General features: G+C 41.1%; 2 protein-coding genes across 7 annotated transcripts in view; one reads left to right on the forward strand and one right to left on the reverse strand.

The window, feature by feature from the left end:
- RBMS3 (RNA binding motif single stranded interacting protein 3) overlaps positions 1-25,357 on the forward strand; it is a 729,877-nt gene that overhangs the window by 230,422 nt on the left and 474,098 nt on the right. The gene's annotated exons all lie outside the window — the stretch shown is intronic.
- LOC134155902 (aggrecan core protein-like) overlaps positions 21,170-25,357 on the reverse strand; it is a 667,433-nt gene continuing 663,245 nt past the window's right edge. Inside the window, exon 2 of the mRNA XM_062603545.1 lies at positions 21,170-21,445. Within this exon, the coding sequence (XP_062459529.1) occupies positions 21,329-21,445 (117 nt within the window). The 3' untranslated portion in view covers positions 21,170-21,328. The remainder of the gene's footprint in view (positions 21,446-25,357) is intronic.

The following is a 25,357-nucleotide window of genomic DNA, read 5'->3' on the forward strand; positions in this document are numbered from 1 at the left end:
TTTCTGCAAGGGCACCTCCCCCCAAGGCATCACTCATTGTTTCCTTATGTTTTATTTGGGGGCTGTCAATACTTTAGTATAGTTTTCCATTGTCTTCCTCTTCATAGATGCAAGATGGACTGCCTGGATTTTGCCAATTGACTACCTTTAGGTTCCACAAGGAGCAGAATATTTTCCATTTGGTCCATTCATGTGCAAATACCTATCTTCCCTGGCTATACAGGCAGCTTCCATGCAAGAGGAATAATCTGAAAGGGTCTGGAAATATCACAAAGATCTTTGTGGATATTTTCACCTTTTGTGCTTTTTTTTCATCTTTTAAAGCATTAGCCCTTTAGGCCTGGTCAGGTGCTAGGAATCTCCTGGCGCGAAAGGCAAAAACTCTGTTGAGGCTCTGTCCTTCTGCCCTGTGACCTTTCCTTGGGTGTCTGCCAGCTTGCCTCTGATAAAATCAGAGCTGCTGCAGATCTCTCTGCTAAGCACTCACAGTCTGTAAGAGCAAAACTCAGCCTTTATGTTCAGCATGGTCACAAACGCTTTATGCATGGATTCAATGATATTAAAGATCTTTTCCAAATTAAACAATTCTACAATTCTAAGAAACAGTGTGAAGGTTGTCAGGAAAGCTAGGCTGTGGTCTTTTCCAGCATATTCACTTGTGCTCTACATTAGATCCTACTACTGTGTCCCTGTGTGGTCTTGGATAAGCCATGCGGCTTTATTTGTCCACCCATCTTAGTTTATTTCTTCATTTGTATCATGTGACAGTTTATCCACAAACACATGTGTAGCTGATTTTTTGTGCTGACAATGATTTATTTTAAAAATAGGCTCTTTTAAGCTTCTCAAAGTACCTCAGTTTCTGCTTTGTTATCAGGGTAGGCTTCCTTTGAAAACTTCTTTTTAAATCTTTATTTCTATTTGGCTGCTACTTAATGTCTTTTGTCTGCTTAAGGAGGACAGGTGCAATGCCGTGGTTTAAACCCAGCCAGACAGCTCATTCACTCACTCCCAGTGAGTGGTGCCGGGCTGGAAGCAGTCGAGGCCCATGTCCCGTGTCCCCCCCCGTCCCCCCCCCCCCCCGGGGCTCTCCCATTCCCCGCTGCCAGAGGGATGGGGAGGAGAATCAAAAGAATGCAACTCCCACGGGTTGAGACAAGAACAGTCCAGCAACCAATGTACAACACAAATCACCACCGCTACCACCAACGGCAACAATGATAAGAGAAAATAACAAGGGAAGAGAATACAATACCACCCTGGTCCAAGGGCTACTGCATGAACTATCTCGCATTTAATTTTCTCAAAGGCTTGTTGCTGCTCAGGGCCCCATTTAAAATCATTCTTCTTCCGGGTCACATGATAGAGAGGGCTTACAATTGAACTGTAATTTGGGATGTGCATTCTCCAGAACCCCATAGCACCCAAGAAAGCTTGCGTTTCTTTCTTATTAGTTGGTGGAGACATTGCTGTTATCTTGTTGATCACATCTGTGGGGATCTGGCAACGTCCATCTTGACATTTATTCCCAAAAATTGAATCTCCTGTGCAGGTCCCTTGACCTTACTCCCATTTTATGGCAAAACCAGCTTTCAGCAGGATTTGGATTATTTTCCTCCCTTTCTCAAAGACTTCTTCCGCTGTATTGCCCCACACAATAATGTCATCAATGTATTGCAGGTGTTCTGGAGCTTGCCCCTGTTCCAGTGCAGTCTGGATCAGTCCATGGCAAATGGTAGGGCTGTGTTTCCACCCCTGGGGCAGTCGGTTCCAAGTGAACTGGACACCCCTCCAAGTAAAAGCAAACTGTGGCCTGCACTCTGCTGCCAAAGGAATTGAGAAAAATGCATTGGCAATATCAATCGTGGCATACCACTTGGCTGCCTTTGACTCTAATTCATACTGAAGTTCTAGCATGTCCGGTACGGCAGCACTCAATGGTGGTGTGACTTCATTCAGGCCACGATAGTCTACTGTTAGTCTCCATTCTCCATTAGACTTTCGCACTGGCCATATGGGGCTATTAAAGGGTGAGCGGGTCCTGCTGATCACTCCCTGACTCTCCAGTCTACGGATCAGCTGATGGATGGAATCAGGGAGTCTCGGTTGGTGCAATATTGCTGCCGGTGCACTGTTGTGGTCGCAATTGGCACTTGTTCTTTGATTTTCAGCAACCCCACAACAGAAGGATCCTCTGAGAGACCAGGCAAGGTGGACAGCTGCTCAATTTCCTCAGTCTCCAAAGCAGCAACACCAAAAGCCCACCGGTACCCTTTTGGGTCTTTGAAGTACCCTCTCTTGAGGTAGTCTATGCTGAGGATGCATGGAGCCTCTGGACCAGTCACAATAGGGTGCTTTTGCCATTCCCTCCCAGTCAGGCTGATTTCAGCCTCCAGCACAGTCAACTCTTGGGATCCTCCTGTCACTCCAGAAATATAGATGGGTTCCAGCCCTTGACAGCTTGATGGCATCAGGGTACACTGTGCACTGGTATCTATTAGAGCCTTATACTTCTGTGGGACTGATGTGCCAGGCCATCTGATCCACACAGTCCAGTAAATCCGATTGTCCCCTACCTCCACCTGGCTGGAGGCAGGGCCCCTCTGATAGTCATCACAGCATTGGACACTTTAGTCTTGTTGAAAGGGATTATTCTTCGTTATCACAGGAACTTGTGATATCTCTTCCACTCCATCTGGGAAACTGCTCACCAGAGACTGAAGCTGTAACTCTCATGGGACGATCAGTCTTGGCCCTTGCTCCCCTCTTCAATTCACTCACCCGTTCCTCCAAAGCTGAAGTAGGTTTTCCATCCCACTTTGTCATGTCTTCTCCGTGATCCAGCAGGTAAAACCATAGGGTGGCCTGTGGCGTATACCTCCTGTATCTCCTCTCTTGAACAATAGGACGCCTTTTGTTAATAGCTGAGATGTGTGTTGGTACACGTGAGGAGCTGGATAAATCAGATAGATCGTCCCTCAATTGTATGAGGTCCTGGGACAGTTTTTCCACAGCTGAGATGATGGAAGGGGTGAGATTGTCTTTGAACTCTTGGAGTTTATGAACCATTTCATCCACTGTTAGTGGTACTATGTCATTCCAGGTTACTGTTGCCAATGAATGGGCATATGATGACGGTGCATTCCGTGTAAGTTTTTGCCACATGGGTCGTGTACATTCGACTTCATCTGGATCTATAGGTGTATCCCCGTTATTCAGCTTGATGTGATAGATCATCTCTACGATGGCTGATTCCCTCAGAGACTGGATGCCTTTGTCTAAAGTAGTCCACTTGGCCAAGCGACTCATAACATCGTCCTTGTATGGAAACCTTTCTTTCACAGCTGCCAAGAGCCGCCTCCAAAGGCTGAGGGACTTTTTCTCTCTTGCAATTGCTTTGTCAATTCTCCCTTCTCTAGCAAGTGATCCCAGCTGCTTGGCTTCTGTACCTTCTAGTTCGTGACCATCAGCCCCATTGTCCCAGCATCGGAGTAACCAGGTGATGATGTGCTCCCCTGGTTGACAGGTAAAATCTTTTTGCATATTCCGTAGCTCAGTTGAGGTCTGAGGTCGAGAAGTTACCTCTTCTTCTTCTTCGTCATGTGATGATGACTCCTGATCAGATGCTAGCCCGGGTGGTGAATACATTGTTCCTTCATCTTGCTTCACCCTTCTTGCCTCTTTTTTGCTTTTTCTCTTGCGTACAGGGGCAACCGATATTGGTACGAATTGGTCCTCTGGTTTGGCTGCAGTGATTATCACTGTGGTTTGAGTAGCGACTGTACTTGTTGCTGGGGGTGGTGCAGCTGCTGTGCTTGGAGCTGGAGTAGCTGCGCTGACTGTTGCTTTGCCCTCAGATCCGCCGACATTCTTTTGAAGGTGCTGGATAGTGTTGAACAAGGCCCTGTAAGCATAGGCCAAGCCCCAGCACGTTGCCATGATTTGTCCATCTCTGGTATGGCCAGAATGACCACACACCTCATTTAAGTGTTTTACTAATTCGTCTGGATTTTGATGTTGTTTGGTCATGAAATTCCAAAGTACTGGAGGGGTCCAGTGGACTAGATATTTGCCCATACTGTCCCACACACCCTGCCACTCATGGCTGTCCAGCCTTGGGGAAAATCTCTTGGTCCTCCTATATCGTTGTTTAATCCCAGACAGACCCAAACCTGACTCTGCTTAACTCTTGAAATCAGATGAAATGGTCGTGGGCAAAACACACTCTGTATGCGTGCCAACATGGTGATTCCCATCACGATCAGCAAACAAGTCTCAACAGCATTAAAAGGCCATTCAAAAACTTCAAAACTCTCAAATGATGCTGTAAATGGTCTGGGGGTGTACTTCTTGCTTGAGAATTACACAAAATATACAGATTTAATTTAAAGACATTTGGTTCATGTTTCAAGACCTTTTTTTCATCTGTGAGAAAATAAGTCAGGTTTGTGTGTATCATGGTTAAGTCTTTTCATTGCAGTCCCTATTTTTGCTTGCTTATAAATTTATGACACTTGTACCTTTCCGGGAGAAATCTATCAGGTCTGGTCTAATCGTAAAGGCAAGCTGCCACAGAATTTTGAATAGAGTCCTTTTTGCTGCTTCATAGTCAAAGAAGTCAGGTGCACATTTCTCACCTTTGTTGAAATAAATAATTTAACCATCAAATCTTTTCCTCTCCTTAAATGCAAGACAGTGATTTATAGAATAGATACCAGTCTTTTCAAGCAGTTAAATGTTCATGCTCTCCCCTGCCTCTGAGCAATTAACTCAGGAGCAGAGAGATAAAATTGATGCTTTCCAGCAGAGGGTGTCTGAAGCAGATATTTGGTCATTTAGATTTTTCTGAAATGCAAAATGGAGTAATTTTGTGATTCTCTGCCATGGCTGGTTATAGTCCTCTTTTCTTGCACCAGAGGAATCAATTTGAGGTAAAAAAGGCTATAGAAAGAGGACAAAGCATTTGATTAATTGTTCTTACAGCCAAGTATTGTGCAATAGGCAAACTGAATATGGAGACTATAACTGCTTATGGTAAGATGTGTAATTCTTGTCAGAGAAAATACAGGCTGCTGTGTAGATCAAAACTAAGCATCTGGGAACAAACAGCTGTGCTGATGTTCTAGGACTGAGTGTACCACATGACAATCACTTTGTTCCTCTTGAAATGTCAGTGAAGTTATAAAAAAAATAAATCACACAACATTAGTAAAAGAAAGCCAAGCATGTTAGCACTTTTGTGATGGCTAAGCTGCATGGCTTCATGAATAACTACTTTTTAAAAGGCAACCAGATTTGAAATCTTGTTAAGTGACTAAGAAGAAATAAATTGATTTGAAGTGCCACATCTAATGTTGGTATTTTATTCTAAGATGTTCCCTGTGAACAAACCCTTTTTTCTAGTCTGGCTAACATCATTAGGGGTGTTTGTGTTGGTGGTGGTCTTTCTGGGTAGAGTAACTTGCATGATTAAAAATATTTTTCCTTATTTAAGAAAAAAAAGGGAGAAGGAGAGGAAAGATTTTTTTCCTCTGAAAAAGAACTGATAGAAGCACACAGAAGAAAAGGCACCAATCAAATTATAATTTCTGGGAAACAGCCAAACTGTCTATAAACAATTTGCCTAATATGGAGGAGGAGGGAGGAAAAAATGAACCCAAATCTTTCAGTAAAAGTGAACTGAGATTGTAACCTGTAACATTCTTAAGGAATTTTGTTTTCACCATATTTAAGTTAGTCCTAAAACACCAAACACCCTCCTCCCCACCCCTAAAAAGACCCTGACAAAACACCAGACCCAAGAGATATGTCATTCCCACTCAAAAAATGCTTTTTAAACTGACCTTACACAGTTTGGAAAGTCATACGTCTGGAGGAATAAAAACATCTAATTTCTAACACATCAAGTGAAAATACTTCATTCTGATTTAAACTGAAGTTAATCAAATCTAATTCAAAAACAAATATAAATAAGGCTAGCGATCACAAAGGGATGTGTTGCTGGACAAACAGGGCACTGGGGGAGAAACTTGAGAGTTATCCTGCACAAATTACATAGCTGGAAGGAGAAGCCTTTTTCTGGTCTTGCACAGTGCTTGAGTTTTGTGACAAAGAGAAGGTTTCTTCAACAAAGTGCTTACTACAATGATGTCCTGTGGTGGCTGTGGTATCACATCACATCTGCAGCTTCATATGAGACCACTTGATGATATATTGAACATTCATAATGCAGCTTCCAGTCTGAAGAGGTGATGGTCTGTATTGGTCTTCAGAATATTTCTCACAGATATTTCGCTGTTGCTTCAACCAGGACATTCTGTTTGTATTCCGTGATGGTCTGATAAGCAAAAGTAGCTGGAGGGTGTGTATGACTCCAGTGTGGACTTCTCTGTCACATACTTAAGTCTTTATTATCTACTGTATCAATATACTGAAACAAGCTTTGTTCCTATTGCTCTAAAAAGAGGCAAATTGGGCCTCCGAGTTTTTCCCTGACCCTGTTGCTTTAATCACATATATATGCTGTTTTGTTATGTCCCCTTCTGGCTTTTTCTGAGGTCATGAAAAAAATGAAAATAGCTTTTTCACATAAAGCAGAAAGGGGGTTTTGTTTTTTTTCCACTATTTTCTTTCCTATATTTTGTTCTTTCACAAGTGAAGTGAATTCCCTGCCTACCTGTGGGGATTTTAAGAAAATAATCTTTTAATGTGGAAGTGTTTATGTTCTCATTAAGGGAAGAACGTAACATTGCTTTCCTCCACCCTCACCTAGCCCAAAGTCTAATTGCAAACTGTAGTGGCTGGAGATAAGTCTTCTTACCAGGTTTAATGGTGTTTCACTAGTTTAATTAGGCTTTGGATTTAAGATAAGAAGATGACTTTTCAATAGTTGGGTTAAAAAGGCAGGGAGAGACAACAGCTGTAAAGATACTTCCCCATGTACTCAAGCATAATTAAATGTAGCAGGAGTTCCTTCCTTCACTGAGTAAATTACCTTTGTCCCACGTTTATATTGATATAAACTTTCAACATTTGGCTTTGCAATGTATCTCGTGCTGGTTCTGTCTCTGCTGAGGGTCAAGAGAGATATTTATGAAAGCTGACAGGAAATCTCTTTTTACGTATAAGGAATAGGTGTCCAGTTTCTCAGATAAACATGAGATTAAAACTGTCAAATTCTTTGTGTATTTACTTTCAAACAACACACATGGTAAAGGAAGGAACCTTTACACCAGATGTGTATTAGTGATTCAGATGCCACATCATTTCTCTAGTGTCATACATACAAAATCCCATGAAAAATCTGCCTCCCTGTACCGATTGTTTAAGCCTGGGATGGTGATTCACAAAATGTTGTTTTGGGTTATTTGTTACTATTTTAGAAACCAAAAAAGATCTGAGCCTTCAAGAAACTCTGCCTGAATTCGACAGGTTCTACTGAAGTGATAGTCGCATCAGGGTTCAACAGGGTTTTAATAGGAAAATTGTGTATTTCTTTTACAGTATAGGAAATGGAGAGCAGTTCATAAACTTTTTCATTTTCTCTCTGACTCTCTTATCCTTATCCATCTTAAAGTATTTTTCTTCTTGGTAGCATTATGACAGATTTAGGACCAAAGCTGAAACATAAGGCATAAATAAATGAATACATGATCTTTTTAATCCAAATGTAATTCATTGAAATCTGTTCAGAATCTTGTCTAATAGGGTAACCTGTATTTTAAAACTCTTCAAATTTTATCCTTTTTGTCTGGAATTACTTTTAACTATTTTGGACTGCTAAATATTGGATATTTATTAGATGGAGTCTCAGTATATTTATATTTTTAGATTTTAATTTGCTAATATTGAAGCAAATGTGAAGTTTCCTTAAAGTTTAATATCAAAACAACAAAAATTTGTGATATGTTTTTCAGCCAAGCTGAAGACATTTTCTTAGATCCTGTTTTTATTACAACATCACTAACAGTTGAAAAGAAAATAAAATGGTTCAAACCAAGGTGTGTAAATTTTTAGGAACTAAAATGTGACCAAACAAACTCCAACAAAACGCTTCTGGATGTACTCACATCCTGTGGTCTTGGTCCTTCTGAATTTGGGGTACATAGCCTTCTCCATGGAGTCAAGAGCAAGGTGAGATTTAGGCCCATAAGGTTGTGCCATCTAGTGACAATTCACCCCACAGAAGTCACTGACTATCAGGAACTCTTACCATGGCTCTCATATGCCACTAGCAGTCTACACTGGCTCATGAATTATTTTAAATGACATAGGCTCAACAGCAAGTTTTTAATCTCAGGTTCTGACTGAAAAGTACTTCAGTCCTTGTTCACAAGCTGCATGAGTTTTAAACATTTGTTTCACTTTAGCCACTCTAAGCATGGTATTCTAGCTATTGCTCTGAATACACTATTTAATGATTGTGGACAGAATGACTTTAGTCATATCACTAATGATAATCTTAACCAGTCTATTGTGCAGCTGAACAGATCAAGTTAATGCAGAAAGTGGAGGGGTTTGGAAGCACTTTCCCTATGGTAAAAATATAAGACCATTCACTTACACAATGATTCAAATTTGAAAAAAGTTAATTGCTGATATGAACAGAAATACATTCCAGTCAGAATAAATATTGGCCTCAATGAGAGTTGTTTTGTTGCAGAACAGGATTTGATATTCAGGAGATTCTTTAGCTGTGGTAGTTCTTGAGTATTGCTTATTCAGGCAGTAGAATTGTTGGACTGAAGCAGGGAGAGTTTATTAGCCCTGCCTTAGGCATAAAACTATTAGATTTCATGTAATTTACGGAGGTTTATAGGAAATATTTTACACCTTCATGAGTAAATGTGAAAATTTGGGCATTGGGAAACTATATGAACATTGTATTTTTTTACCATTTTCCAAATAGTTCTTGGTTCTTTGATACCATATCATTTTTATTGCAATAAGCATTACTTGTCCCTCTATACTGTTGGTGCTCATTTTCTCTTTTTAAGGAGAATATAAGAACAAATGCTGATATAAGGTACTGAATAACTTTAAAAAGCAGTGGTGTTGGAGAGCTGCCTCAGGCAGATGAAAAATGCCCAGTACGTCAAGGAAAATGTATTCCCCAGTGTCATTTCATGCTCTGCAGGGGTCTGTTTTCTTGAGTCCAGTGCAAATGCATACTCTTGAGAAAGCCATTTTCTGTTTAATGTGGAAAAGAAGAATAAAGCAATTTTTTATTCTGCTTTTATACAGTCTTGTCAGGAAAGAGAGGTGAATGAAGAATGACAATCTTCAGAGATGCCATCAAGACTCCCTAAACACAAATCTTATCAACCCCAGTCTGTAATCATGTGAAATTTCACAGATTAAGCAAGACTGAATTCTGGTTTGGACACCTCCAAGGAAAACCCATGATACAATAAGAACTAGCATGCACAATTCCTCAAGCAGATCTCTTTTTCCTCTGAGTGAGCAGTGATGAGATGAATATGAAGCAAGTATGCAAGCCCTCTCTTCCATTCCATGAATGAGGCTCTCCATCACCCTTCTTTATCCCCCAGAATTAAAGTATTGCTGTGACCTATTTTCATATTTTGTATTCCCTGTGCTGCGTGCCAGAGAGCAAGCACAGAGCAGTGATGGGAGTTCATGGACCTGTCTGCAAAGAGAGGGAATGTGATGCAAGAATGCGTTAAGAGAGGAGAATTGGTCTCTAATATCCCGGTGGCAAACACGTAGTGTTCAGTTCCTAAATGAGTCTAACCAAAAGTCCCCTGTGCCATTTGAAATGCTTAGGGATTATCCTTCCTTGCCTACAGCTCCTGTTTTGGAGGACCACAGGCCTCCCGTAGGTTTTGTGTGATACCTGCCAGGCTTTTGTGGTTGCCGGGGGTACTCTAGGGCATCTCAAATGGCACTAGGCAGCTATAATTAGGCAACTTAATCAAGCCCTTAGTTCCTAGGACTGCTTTGCCAAATACCTAATTTTAGCTGTCAGTGATGCAATCAGTGGACATTTCAGATGCTGCAGAAAAAGAACTGTCACCATATGACCCACTAGACCTGCCAACCCGAATGAAATGCTCAGTAAACCATGAAAAATTAAAAGAGCAGCACCTATAAATGGAAGTGTACCCCCAGAAATGAACTTCTTTTTGGCTAGTCATTTTGCTTCCATTGGATTTTATGCATCAGAAGGGGAAGAGTGCTGTGCAGTAGTAATAGCAAATAAACTGAAGGAGAAAAAAAAAGTAAGCCTTTCTGGGATTAATTGCTGGAGATATTAACACCATTGAATATTTTGTTGAATCCTTAAAAGACTCCAAATTTCATAAAATTAAATCCTATAAAGGATTTATTTTCATTATAGGTTAATTTAAAACCAAAAATTTGGAGGAAAAATGTTCTTTATCTAGGTAGTGTTTTGTTAATAAAGATTATAAATAAAATTGTAGCATAGCAATAATTTTCCTGGAGTACTGCATAATAATTAACTTTTTAGGATGGGTGGGGAGAGAGGTAGGAACACTATTCATTTTAACAAGTTGCCTTGATAGTACTTGGCTGCATCGCTTCCAGAATACATAAGTAGTAATGTTTGGAGTATTTCTTAAAGCCATTAGGAAATTCACCTTTCATTTCTGTATCTGCCCTTAAATAATATGTATATAAAAATAACAGTACTCCTGCAGTTGGTAAAGGAGACAAATGCATAATCTCTAGGGAATGGCATCTATAAGAATGCTCCCATGGAAAATCCTATTGATGGAACAGTTAAAATATTTTCATGTTATATTCTGTCCACATATGGTTTTCTTCAGTGTTGTTTTCTCAGTTGATGGAGGGAAATCCCAGGACACATTTTACATAATTGCTTGTATGGTTACTGTTGCTTACATTTGTTCTGTCAATTGTGGATAGTTCTTATTTCCAACAATTATTTTGTTAGAAGTGTTCAGAATGCTTAGATATGCTGGAATAAAGTATATTTAATACAGCCACCCACTTGCAGAGCTCTACAAAGCTGGAATTCATCTCCCAGTTCTTTAAGCACCCAGGTCTGTCTCATGGAAATACCTTTCCTGGTTTTGCTTTGCTTACTTTTAACACTTTTTGAATTTATATTTGTTAATTTTTGGAAATTAATTTGGTAGTCATGGAAGATACTTTTTCACCACTGTTGTTATTTGCAAGTTGGTTTTGCCCCCTTTGAGGAAATGCAGGCTGTTGAAAGAAGCCTGTGCTCTAGAGTCTGTAATTGTGAGGTTCCTCAATGTTTTGTTTGATGATGTTTTTCAGATTAATAAAAGGATTTGGTAGCATCCTACAAGTATTGGCAGTTATCCTCAGTATTTCAATGAGGGAACATTTCTTTTATAGCTTCGGAGAACTGATGTACAGTGAAATTAGATGAGGAGCATTACTGAGATTGGCATTCATGTTTCTTATTACCTACCATCTCGCTAAATATAACAGAAGGTATAACCCATTTTTTTCTGTAGCCTTTTCTCCCATAGCAGAATGATGAGGTAATACTTGCCATTAGCCATCCTGTTTGAAAATCCTGTTAGCCATCCTGTTTGAAAACTAATATCAGTTCTGAGACAGCATTAAACCCCTGTGCATAGAGGCGATTGCCTGAGATAGGGGTAAAGGTGGTCTTCCCACATGGATCTCCCTGAATCATTTGGGATATTTTTTTCCCGACATGTTTGATCTCTCACTTTGAAAAGTCAAATAAAATCTGACCTGGTCAAGCAATCTATTTATTCAATAGACTTGCAGAAGCAGCCACAACATGGATCTGTGATTTAGAGAAGTTACGCAGGGTTTTGTATTTTCTTGTTTGTTTACTTGTCTTTTAATTCCAAAAGAGTGTGCTATTGGACATATTAGAGGTGACACGACGGTGAACAATTCTGAAGCATATGCTCTGCAAAGACCTATTCAATATATTAATCTTTAAAAACTCAAGTATCCTGTCTTGTAATGAAATAAGATGACAAATCTCATAAGGCAAGTTGCTGTATTTGGGCTTTCCTCATTTACTGAAAAATGACTTTGGAAAAACTATCTGAAAGTCAAACCAAAAGCAATAGGTTGTGCCTGTAAGAAATCATAAAGTTCATTATGTACACAACGATGTGGCAAAGGAGGAGAGCTGAATTTTTAATAGCACTGGATGAAAATTAAAATAATCCTGGGTAAGATGTTGCAAAGTGATAGTTCAGTATATTTGAAACTCATTTGAATTCAGCACTGATGATAAGTGAGATCTTAACAGAATATTTTAAAGTGACTATTCAAGTCTGTAATCTGTAGGACAGAAACATTTTTATTTGATACCTGCATTAAAAAAAAAAGTTTTTTTGCTTTCTTTTTATATGTTTTATATGTTCCCATAATAACCCTTCACTGGGGAAGTAGTCTGTCAATTATTCCTGGGTTTCATTTCAGATTTTTACATTCTGCTTTTAACACAAGGAAGGTGAGAATAAAACTAATTTCCCAAGTGATTTTGTTTTTCTTTATAATGAGAACTGTTGTTTGTAATGTTTCAGATGATGTAGAAATCAACTACAGATTTAAATCACAAATGCCCACTCTCCATTAATATTTATTCCAGCTGAAGAGCTATATGTGGGCATCCTGCCATCAGTCACATATGCAGGAGGTGCTGTACTTTGGAGGGTTGTGGGTTCTTTTGGTTTGGTTTTGTTTTTTAAGCTACTTACAATGAGCCATAGTCATCTATGAGGATTAATTATAGGGTACAGAAGGAGAAGCACTTTCCATTTGAGCTCTATTTGCTGTAAATAAATAGCAAGATGAGGGAATTACATAAGCCAGCCACCAGCACAACTGTAGTTTCAAAACTAAATAGGGAATAGCCCTGAAAATCTGATGATGAGTCCTGATCTAATGCCACAGGAAGTTTAGGGTATTTCTAAATGTTTCTGACAATACTTTACCATCCTAAAATATCAACTTACCTGCCTGAATATCTGTTAGACAAAGGACACTTTGAAAAAACAAAGTATATTCCTTTGGTGAAGGGAGTTCAGCAAAGTGAAGTTAGTTTTGCCTGCTGTTCACTAGTAATGTCATGCCAGAGTTACAATTTTAACCAGTTTGTTAAATACTGTTCTGCAATAGAACTTTCCAAATACATACATTAGCATTTTTTTTCTAGCCTTCATTTTCATGCAAGTAGTATGGATCTGCCTGTTTATGCTTTGGATTTTGAGTCATTTTCCCATCATGTTCTTCGAAGGGCAGAGCTAAGGGCATGTGGGTTTGGCTTGGGTAATCTGGACAAATTGAGTGTCTCTGCCTCACATCTGCTTGTGAGGTGAATTTGCTTGTTATTTCTTGCTTGGAATCCCCAGTTCTCTTGAAAAGTTTGAGGGTTGAGAAGAAGACTGTGGCTGTCTCTCAAAATACTGCCTCAAAGGTAGCCTGATTACCTGGTGAACAGTCACCCTGTAGCTGCTGTTATGTTTTGTTTTCATAAATTCAGGGCCCCCAGTGCATGCAGCAAGCCCCTGGCAGGCTGCCTCTGAACTGGAAAAGAGCAAAAAGTGCCATGCTTGTCACAAGCAAGGTATGGGCCGACATGACAAACAGCAAGCAGGTAGAAAAAGATGGAGTAGTGTAAAGAAGCCATGCAGTGGCATTTGTTGAGGTTACAGGCAACGGATGATGTGGCAATGTAAGATGAATAGAACAAAGGTCCGTCTAATCCAGTTACCTCTATTCATGAGTGGCAACACAGATAAGATATGGCATGGGAGCAGGGCAAACTTGCAGTGCTGGTCACTGCTGCTCCCCCAGCCTCTGCGAGCTTACAGCTGAGGTGCTTACTGAGCAAGAAGCCATGTTTTTTTTTTAGCTACCAACATTTTTGGAGGCATCACAGCAGTTGTAAGGAAAGATGGAAAAAACCAATTGTTCTCAAAGATGTTCATGGAGAGCTCCTCCCTTAGGCAGTTCCTGTGAGGGACAGCCTGAGGGAAATGCACTTTTAATACATGGTTAATGGGGACCAAGATTAAAATTTCAAGTAGGAGCTGACTTACTGGTACAAAATGAGAAAGAATATGTAACTGTTGCATATGAGAGGGTCTCCTTAGAAAGACAGATTTGTTTCTAGTGAAGGTGAAATTATTCACTTGCCGTTGAGATGCCTCATTCCTGTAGTGTTTGAAGCAGAAGAGGCACTTCCCCAAGTAGTAAGGGCTAAAATAGCTCATTGGTTGTACCCAAACTGAAGTCAAACTACACATGGGCTGAAGGTTAGGAACTGAATAGTTAAGATGGTAGAAGGACTCAAGTGTCCTCTGAGGTTTTAAGTTGTTGCTAACTGCCTCATCTATACAAATATTTAAACTGAATATATTTCTTTCTTTTCTCAGTGAGGTGTTTCATTAGTCATCAGTACCTCCTGGGTGTATGTACAAGCACCTTCACAGACAAGTTTAACAAATAGCTATTTGAGGAGATTTTTTTTAATTGTAGAATTTAATATTTGTTTTAAAGAAACCTGTTTATTCCCATGATATTTTTCGGAATAAAATTGAAATATAGCAGAGTCTTTGTTTTTAGGACAAAAAGTTAGGTTCAATGTTAATTATGGCATCAGAACCCCTGGACTGCATTATCAAAGTATGAAGACTATCAATATGTATAGAACACTGTGACATTAAGTAAATATTTCCCAGTACATCTGTTATCTTACTTCTCTTTCTATTTGTAGTAATAAAATAATCAGTGAGGTAGATACCTGTCCATGCTGGTAAAGTAAGCGAAGGGAACGAATTCAGTTTTTAATTTATATTTGAGGGAAAATAAGTAAATAAATAAACAATTAAAATGAGATAAAAAATAAATAATACACAAAGTGTATATTAATTATGGACAACAGTTACTATGTATAGACCAAATTTTGGCTAAATCACTTTGCAAAGCAGGCCCTATATTCTGATCAGGATTTTTGTCCTTGGCAGATAGTAATCTTTCCTTCCTAGCAGGTCACTGACAAATTCCATATTTCCATCCATTCGAAAATTTTTACTGTTTCCTGCTCTATCAGATAGCTCTCTTCTCAGTTTGAAATGCATATAGACAGACATCCTGGAGCTTCAGGAGAGAGCAAGCTTGACTCAACCATGTCCCAATCCAGGTGCCTTGGAAAGTGGTGGACAAAAGTTCTGTCATGCCTGTGGATATGCAGGACGACTCAGACAAGCTTAGGCCAGCACAGATGTCAAAGAATGGGTTGTTATTAGCATCTATGTAGTGATACAATTTTTAACCTTTGGCAGTGTGTGACTTATCCCAGTTACACGTAAATCATTGTATTTTATAATTGCTGATGGCTCTAAGATTTTTCAGTCTTTCCATGCTTTTGGTCTGTTCACTCTAGAATAGAGAAGTACTCATCTTCTAACAATGAGTTCCACAGTTTATTTATGCTTGCCGGGAAGAAACATTTAATTCATATTTTGGTGGGTTTAACATTACCTGAACTGGAAATTATGTATTTTGGATATCTTGCAGTCATCTGACTATCATTAAAATGGGAAAGTGTATGTTACCATGCAGCAGAGATAACTCTTTTATCCTTTTCCACAAGTAAAACTTAAGATTTCTTGTGGTAACTATGTAGTTGTGAGCTATATCTACTCTCTTTCTAACCAGCTTTACTGACTGGGGGTGAATCCCAGGGCCTTGGATCAGACTTTACAAGATTACCAAAAAATCACTAGAGTAACAGCAAGATGATTTATTTGTAGCACAGAGTGTAGGTAGTGTGCATTATTTTGAGATCCTATTTACAGGTGGTTTAATTTTTTTTTCCTGTGAGACCCAGCTTGAATTTACTCTTATTGCTCTTTAGCAATAATTAAAATTTGTTTTGTGTCATCTTGGCTACATAGTGAGCTAAAAGAAGCAATGAATTTCTGTAGCTTCTGAAGTTTGCAGATTATTTTTTGGCTAGTTGCTGTCTGCTATTAAATCACTTCAGAGCTTTGGAAGGGCAAATATAGGACTTTTAGATAGGGCAAATACAGGATGTTTTTTTAAAAGAATGTTGACTACAGAAATATAGCTTGGGTGAAAATTATGCTGAAGCTGAACAAGGTTCTGTGAATCCATTGGCTTAGATTTTGGAATGACGAGATGGGGATTTACCTCATGGAGCTTCCCCAAAATGGAAGCTAAAGTTTATTAATCCAAAAGACACATGGGTCCTCAATTCTGCCATATTAAGAGAATTCTTTAACAAGGAAAATTTTTTATAACATATACGGCTTTACATTTGAGCAATGTCTGTATCTATGCGTTAGGCAGGAGCCAGTCACTGTCAATCAGCTGGTTTGCACTTTCTTGCTGCTGTGCAAGGCAGCCAGCAGGAATTCAGCAAGATCTGGCTTGCCCTTCTGTGAGATGGGCTTGTAGGATTTCAGTTCAGGCTCCAGCTCCTGCTATCTCACTCAGCACTTAAGAGTGGGTTGAGAGGGAGAGGGTTTGAAGAGCAATGACCGTGGATTGTGAAATCAGGCAGGGATCTGATGGGAGAGTGGAGGAGGATGCAGGGAGGCTGAGTTTCTCTTTTTCAGGATATAAGCATGTTGAAGTCTCCTTGAATTCAAGGTCACACTTGCCCTCTTAAAAAAATATGCATACACACGCAAATAAGGAAAAATCATGCTCTCTTTATATTTGGGTACAACCAGTAATTTTACTTTTGTATACCAATTTAAAGCAGCTCTTCTGCTCTCAGTGGAGTAGCTTTATATTAATACATCTGAATTTAGAATTTGACCCTATCAGTATAATGAAATGATCTTCCTGCTGAAGCATGGCAGTCAGTCACCACCAGCCTTAAGATTCCTGACTTTCAGTGAGAAAGAAATTGGGCTAGCACTGTGCCTGCAGTGAGAGGGATGCTGCTCTGACTGACCCAATACTGATTCAATCTTTTCAACTTCAGCTTCTGTGGTACCTGGAAATCTTTGCAGTTTTCATCCTTTGTTTCCTGTTAGTGATCCTTAGCACAGCTGTTTTATATGCCAACTTAAGGGATAAGAAACCAAATCTGACTTCCTGAGTCTTATCTTTGCCTGTGTTCCTCAGAAATCGCCGTCATTGTCCTGCAGAAAGCCATGCAGCAGAGTCATTACTTCCTCACTTGAAAGATGAACTACATATTACTGCTTTTTTTTTCTTCTTTTTCTTACTTTTCAGTTCACATGCACAAATTTGGGTTGGGTCAATCTGACAATTGTAATTCAGCCTGCATGGTAATGTTTACTGCAGATTTGAGTAGAACAGAGTACGTACGTCTGGCAATATTCTCATATTACATACATATTCAAACTTTTTACCTGACTCAGATGCTTAATGCTTTTATAGCCTTTCTGACCAGCCATCACAAGCACCTGGTAATTTCTTGTATTCCTTTTCTACATAATTCAGGTAATCCTCCATTGCTGCACAAATGTCAACACTTATTGATGAAGGAGTCTTAGGGGAAAGCATCTTAAAATGCCATCAGAAAGGGGCTTTCTGTAGAAACACTTGTGGTTGTTAGCATTTTACCTACCCAGTGGTCCAATTACCTTGTCAATGAGTGAAATACACTCTGAAAAAAGAAGTGGAGACTAATATACACAGCCAATGTCTGAAGATCAATATAGTCTTGGATGCATCTCAGATTTATTAGAAGTGTGGATAGCACTGTGGATATAAAAGGAATTTTATAGATAGATGAATAGATGCATCCATATTTTCAAAACTGATAACCAAATGCTTAACAAGAGGCAATTGAAAATAGGTTGATTTTCTAAAGGCGTCACAATACCAAGCATTAAAGATTTGGTCTCTTTGGGGGATTTCTAATTGAACATTTCTCCATAATGGAGGAAGAACAACAACAAAAGAAAAGTCAATTTTTATGCCCTAGTAAAGTTCTTAGTTTCAGGAGCTTCCACATTATATATACTGTGATGTCAAGACATAAATGAAAACCATTAGCTGAGGGTAAAAATAAAGCAGACCACGGAATTGCACAACAAGATTGTGTATTTCTGCTGGACGTGTATTGGCGGTATGAAAAAGAGTCAGCTAGTAACAGTGACCACACTGAGATAAATGAACATGAAAATATTTCATATGCTGATGCTAATGATATGGTATTGTTATGCTCTGCCTTTCACACCGCCCCTTGTTTTTTATATAGTTCAGCATAATGAAAAGAGCAGCAAAACAGTATGTTTTGGCTATCCAGTGTGAAAACACAGTTGACACCTCAGTCAGACACCTTACTGAGGAAAATCGGCCCTGCAGGTTTAGCAAGAATCTCAGAAGATGTTGCTGCTAATTTACACATGGCAAAACAGCAACAAAATGTCTTCCTTGGGGAAGATGTCCCAATGTTGTCCCAAGACAACAGTGGAGAATCTGCTGTCTTTGAAAAACAGATGCTATACGGGGAAGATGAAAGGCAAGTGGGAAAGCTGACCAGACTGAAATATTATGCAAACATACATTGCTGCAAGATGGAAGTCAAATGCATTTGCTTTTTCTCACTAATAGAAAAAGCTTCTACAGTAAGCAGGAAAGTTATGGAAATGGGTAAGAAGCAGTTTTCTTCAGTAATTCTGTGTGTTAGGCAGAACAGACTATTCCACTGCTTGCACTGGGAAAAAGGACAGCAAGGGCAGTTCAGTCACACAAGACTGCTGATTTGTGCAGCGTTGCAAAAATAAAGGCAAGTCTGAAACTGAGTTGGAATTTGCATGACTTGAATTCATCTCTAGTTTCAGTCAATAGGGACTGTGCCCTTCTCAGGATCTTTCAGTGGCTAAGCCTGCAGTGATTCCAAGTCAGTGTTATTTTCCTCTCCCTGTCATTTTAGGATTTTGCAGCCACAGTTCTGTTTTGTGCTAATGTTCATTAACCCCCCTCTTGGATAATATGAATTCTTAAAAGGTGAAGCTGGTTATACATTTAGACACATCCTATTGATTAACACACTTGTGTACTCTAGGAAGTCTCTTGCATTGCAAAAGTACTGCAGGCTATATGATCTACTTTCTGACTGAGAGGAGTAATGGCTCTCTCCCCCCACCCCTCCATCCTCTGCCTTTGTTATTTACCAGACATCTTAAATTTTAATTAAGGTAAGATTGATGATTGCCCTTAGACCTGGAAGAGTGCAAGGTACTGGAAAAAGGCTAGCATGAAGAAACAAGAAAACCTGGTACATTTTCACTCTCCAGCATTTCGGGCTTTCAGTTCAACACAGACTATAATTGAGTCAAAACCATCGCAGATCTGTCTCTTTCCAAAACAGCTCCGTGCCAACATCTCCATTTGAACCATTAAGCATTGGCTCTGTATTTCTTCCTGATCACTATCATGTTAGCTAGGAGAATTAAACACCCTTCTCCTCTCAATTTGACAAACTGCTTTTTCAAAACTACCTCGGAAATTTTTGCCTAAGACTGTTCTCTCTTGCCCTAGTAGGAAAGTAGCTGTCTTACGTTTTTATCTTTCAACATGAAACCACTGCAATTTCTCTACAAAACTGGAATCCTTACCCATAGGTTTTTTATGGAATTTATCAGAAAGTATAAGTTATTCACAGTATGCAAAAAAAAAAAAAAAAAAAGAAAACCCAAGGTAAAGTATGAAAACCTGGCATGTTTGGAAATACTCAGTTTTTCTGAATGATTAGAAAGTATTGGGTTTGGTTTGGTTTGTTTTTTTTTTCCGCAAGCCTTAGCAGGAAGTGTCCAGTGTATTAGCTACTCCATGTTGCTATTGGGTAGGTAATAGATGCGTTTCAAATCCACTTAAATGCTTAAGGTGGTTGTCATCCTCTCTGGCCCACCCTCACTGATAATTTTCACACTAAAAGCAGCAGGGTATTATATTGTTACTGTCCTAAAGGCTGCCAATCCCTGTGTGTAACGTTACCTGGTGCTGTGTAAGGACACTATCGAACATACAGAAGTGCTTGCCACCATGTCATCCTCTCTCAAATGCTATTTTGTATGCTGCTTATTGCAACAGTGAGAGAAAGTTTTAACCTTTCATTGAGAAGAGAGAAAACCACACCCAAATTTGAGGGGTGCTCCTACTGTTGCTTGTAGCAGCTGCAGTGCCAGCAGAGTTAACTTTGTGGGTATCTCGGAAGTGTTTTGCACTGTGCCTGTGCTCTTTCAAAGGAAACACTGAAGGAGTTTCACTGATCTCCAGACACTTGCACTATACTTTTTGCCATTGCTATATTTATCAGAAATGTGTTAGGAAGTTAGATAGGCTTTGCCATCTGTAAGTGTGAAAAGGGTTAAATCAGCCAAATTGGATGCCAGTGATTGAAGACATGCAGTTGCCCCAAATCTATACAGACGTACCGTGTAGTGGGTGTCCAGATTTTTGAAAATCCTACTGAACCATCATGGGTCTTTGTCGTGGTTTAAACCCAGTCAGGTAACTCGTTCATTCACTCCCCCCCCTTCTTTCCCTCCCCCTACTCCCGGAGGGACGGAGAGGAGAATCGAAAAGAATGCAACTCCCACGGGTTGAGATAGGAACAGTTTAGTAACTAAGGTATAACACAAATCACTGCTGCTACCACCAATAATAACAATGATAAGGGAAATAACAAGGGAAGAGAATACAACACCTCACCACCAGCTGACCGATAACTCGCCCCCCCAGCCCCGACCAAGCACCGACCGATACCTCCTCCAACCCTGCAGTCTCCCAGCCCTTCCGGCTAACTCCCAGTTACCTCCTGGGCATGACGTGCTGTGGTATGGAATACCTCTTTGGTCAGTTTGGGTCAGGTGTCCTGTCTCTGCTTCCTCCCGGCTTCCCCTCCCCCCTGGCAGAGGGGCTCACACAGTCCTTGGCCAAACCAAAACATCGCTATCAGCTCTGTTCCCAGGCCGAAAGTCAAAACACTGCACTGCACCAGCTACCAAGAAGGAGAAAAATGACTGCTACTGCTGAACCCAGGACATTATCCACCCCTTATTCCATACCATTCACGTCATGCTCAGATCCCACATTTTCAATATACCATCACTCTTATCTACGTGCATGGACCAGTCCCTATAAAGCTGCTGAGTCCATCTGGTCCATGATGCCAGGCTCCATCTCTTGTAACAGTCTTCCAGAGCAGGAGAGACTGTGTGCAGTGTTCACACTCGTGAATAACCTGGGCAATAGCGTCCATTGCTAAGTCCACCCCTCGATCATGAGTCCATCTCTCTGTTGCATCTCTGCTCTGATGGCCTGAAGTGCCATGGGCCCACCAGCCTCAAGATAATTCACTGTCCCCTTCAGCAGTTTCTGCAGCTTGTTGCTGGGGACTCCATACAGCTGCCTTCCATCTCCGACGCTTCCAAAGCACTGGAGGGGCCCAGTGGACTAGACACTTGCCCATACTGTCCCACACACCCTGCCACTCATGACTGTCCAGCTTTGGGGAAAAATCTCTTGGTCCCCCTATATCGTCGTCTAACTGCAGACAAGACCCAAACCTGACTCTGCTTAACTTTTGAGATCAGACAAAATGGTTGTGGGTAGAACACAGTCTGTGTGTGTGCCAACATGCTGATCCCCATCACAATCAGCAGGCAGGTCCCAAGGATACCTAAAGGCCATTCAAAACCTTCAGAACTCTCACACGATGCTGAACCCAGGACAGTCTTTTTAGGAAATGGAAGATCCTTATGATTCTGGCACCAGATATACACAACTTCTCTTAGCTGGCTTAAAGTGAAGTGAGCTTAGGTGAAGTATCATCTTTCCATACAGGTAAACTATAAAATTTTTGATAAGTTTACCAAAGCTAAGTTACCAAAGTATCCAAATGTAGTTACCAGTTTTGATAATTGTAGTGCTTCAGTTTTCTTGATTTCAAGGCTACTTTGATTACCTGGTCTTGATTTTGTGTATGACGGAGACTATGAGCACTCCCTGCAGGGAATCCTATTTAATGCTAAACCAAAGGATTACTGCAGCTGTAACTGCATGTAGATAAAGCCTTGCCCAATACAAGATGGTTAGCACCATTGTCTGTCTTGATGTTGACTGTTGTGGCATGTATTCCAGCAGTGACATCCCAGCTCACCTCATTAAAATGTTAAGCTTAGCTTTCTCTAATTTATGCACAAAGAAGTCACCTAAACCAAAAGCAAATTTAAGTCAGTTCTGTCTGGCCAGTGTCCAGAACTGTGACAAATGCAAAGAACATGCATCGCTTGTTCTTTCAGACAGACAGGATTTCTGGAGCTCTTTTCTAATCAGCCTTGCTATCTTTCTGGTATAATGTGGCCTCAAAATGCAAGGCAAAAAGTGGGCCTTGGGCTTCTGATATCTGAATACAAGTGTTTCTCCTTAATAGCATACAATACATGAAAGGAAGCATCAGGAAGGAAATATACCCTGTAGCATCATTCTCAAGGGAAGGTATACTTCCACAAAATGAAAATAAATGAGTTGGTATTATGATAGTCTAATACTGTGATGTTATGCACAACAGATGCATTTTTCTGCTAAGGGTTTAATCCCTTCAGGCCCATTAAGCAAGGGGAAAAATTTAGAAGGGATGCTGTTAAAAGAAGACATTAATGCACCTTTAACACAAAGTAGTGGTGCACAAATCACAGGAGAAATACACTACAAAATAGTGAATGAAATAGTTATACTTTCCACTGATGCTGAGTTTATGTACTTGAGGGAGAAGCTGTGATGAGATGGGTCTTTCCCTTTGTTCTGTATATATTTTTCCAATTGCTTAGACACTGCTGTTGGTTTCACAATCACGCTGAGGAATTAGAGATGTGTGCAAGTCTACAGGGGTATGATATAATAGGCATCACAGAAATATGGTGGGATGGCTCCTAGGACTGGAGTGTTGGAATGGAAGGTTACAGGCTCTTTAGAAAAGACAGGCCCAGCAGGCGGGGAGGGGGAGTTGCCCTTTATGTTAGGGATAGGCTGGAGAGTATGGAACTCTGTCTGGGAACAGGTGAGCAGTCCACAGAGAGTTTGTGGGTCAGGGTTAAAGGGAATATAGCTATGGGAGACATTACTGTGGGGATCTGTTACAGACCGCCTGATCAAGAGGACTGTGCGGATGAAGCACTCCATAGACAGATGGGAAAAGCCTCATGCTCGCAGGCCCTTGTTCTCATGGGTGACTTCAACCACCCTGACATCTGTTGGAAGGACAGTACGGCCCGGCACAAGCAATCCAGGAGGTTCCTTGATTGTGTAGAAGGCAACTTCCTTCTGCAAGTAATAGAGGATCCAACAAGGAGAGGTGCCGTGCTTGACCTCGTGCTCACCAACAGAGAAGGGCTCGTTGGAAATGTGACTCTCCAGGGCAGCCTTGGATGCAGCGATCAGGAGATGGTTGAATTTGAGATCCTCAGGACAGTGAGAAGAGCGTGCAGCAAGCTCACTGCCCTGGACTGCAAGAGAGCAGACTTTGGCCTCTTCAGGAACCTGCTTAGTAAGGTTCCATGGGATACAGCCCTAGAGGGCAGGGGTGCCCAAGACTGTTGGTTGATATTCAAGGATCACCTGCTACAAGCTCAGGAGCGTTGCATCCCAACCAGAAGGAAGTGCAGCAGGAGGGCCAGGAGACCTCCTTGGATGGAAAAGGAGCTCCTGAGGAAAATTCAATTGAAAAAAGAGGCTTATAAAAAGTGGAAGCAAGGACAGGCAGCCTGGGAAGAGTACAGGGATGTTGTCCGGGAAGCTAGGGAGCAGGTTAGGAAAGCTAAGGCTCAGTTAGAATTAAACTTAGCTAGAGGTATTAAAGATAACAGGAAGGGATTCTACAAGTACATAGCAAATAAAAAACAGAGTAGGGATAACGTAGGCCCCCTCAGGAAGCTCTCAGGAGAACTGGCTACCCTGGATTTGGAGAAGGCTGAGGTTCTTAATGACTTCTTTACCTCAGTCTTCACTGGCAAAGGCTCTGACCACACCACCCAAGTCTTGGAAGGCAGATGCAGGGACTGTGAGAATGAAGACCTTGGGCCCACTGTAGGAGAAGATCTGGTTCTAGACCATCTTAAGAACCTGAACGTGCACAAGTCCATGGGACCTGATGAAATCCATCTGCAGGTCCTGAAGGAGCTGGCAAATGAAGTCGCTAAGCCACTGGCCATCATATTTGAGAAATCATGGCAGTCAGGTGAAGTTCCTGATGACTGGAAAAAGGGAAATATAACCCCCATTTTCAAGAAGGGGAAAATGGATGACCTGGGAAATTACAGACCAGTCAGTCTCACCTCTGTGCCTGGCAAAATCTTGGAGCAGATTCTCCTGGAAGGCATGCTAAGGCACATGAAAATCAACAAGGTGCTTGGTGACAGCCAGCATGGCTTCACTAAGGGGAAATCCTGCCTGACCAATTTGGTGGCCTTCTATGATGGGGCTACAGAACTGATGGATAAGGGTAGAGCAGTTGATGTCATCTACCTGGACTTGTGTAAAGCGTTTGACACTCTCCCACACGACATCCTTGTCTCTAAATTGGAGAGACATCAATTTGATGGATGGACCACTCGGTGGATAAAGAACTGGCTGGATGGCCGCACACAAAGAGTTGTGGTCAATGGGTCAATGTCCGGCTGGAGACCAGTAACGAGTGGTGTCCTTCAGGGATTGGTGTTGGGACCGGTCTTGTTCAACATCTTCATCGCTGACATGGACAGTGGGATTGAGTGCGCCCTCAGCAAGTTTGCCGATGACACCAAGCTGTGTGGTTTGGTTGATACCCTGGAGGGAAGGAATGCCATCCAGAGGGACCTGGACACGCTTGTGAGGTGGGCTGATGCCAACCTCATGAAGTTTAACCATGCCAAGTGCAAGGTCCTACACCTGGGTCGGAGCAATCCCAGGCACAGCTACAGGTTGGGCAGAGAAGAGATTCAGAGCAGCCCTGTGGAGAAGGACTTGGGGGTGTTGGTCGATGAGAAAATGAACATGAGCTGGCTGTGTGCACTTGCAGTCCAGAAAGCCAACCGTATCCTGGGCTGCATCAAAAGGAGCGTGACCAGCAGGTCAAAGGAAGTGATCCTGCCCCTCTACTCTGCTCTTGTGAGACCTCACCTGGAGTATTGTGTGCAGTTCTGGTGTCCTCAACATAAAAAGGACATGGAACTGTTGGAACAAGTCCAGAGAAGGGCCACCAGGATGATCAGAGGACTGGAGCACCTCCCGGATGAATCCAGGCTGAGAAAGTTGGGGCTGTTCAGCCTGGAGAAGAGAAGGCTGCGTGGAGACCTCATAGCAGCCTTCCAGTATCTGAAGGGGGCCTATAGGGATG

This window comes from Pezoporus occidentalis, unplaced genomic scaffold (genome assembly GCF_034315485.1).
Source record: "Pezoporus occidentalis ecotype Australia unplaced genomic scaffold, CSIRO_AGI_Poc_V1 ctg80, whole genome shotgun sequence".
Taxonomy (NCBI): domain Eukaryota; kingdom Metazoa; phylum Chordata; class Aves; order Psittaciformes; family Psittacidae; genus Pezoporus; species Pezoporus occidentalis.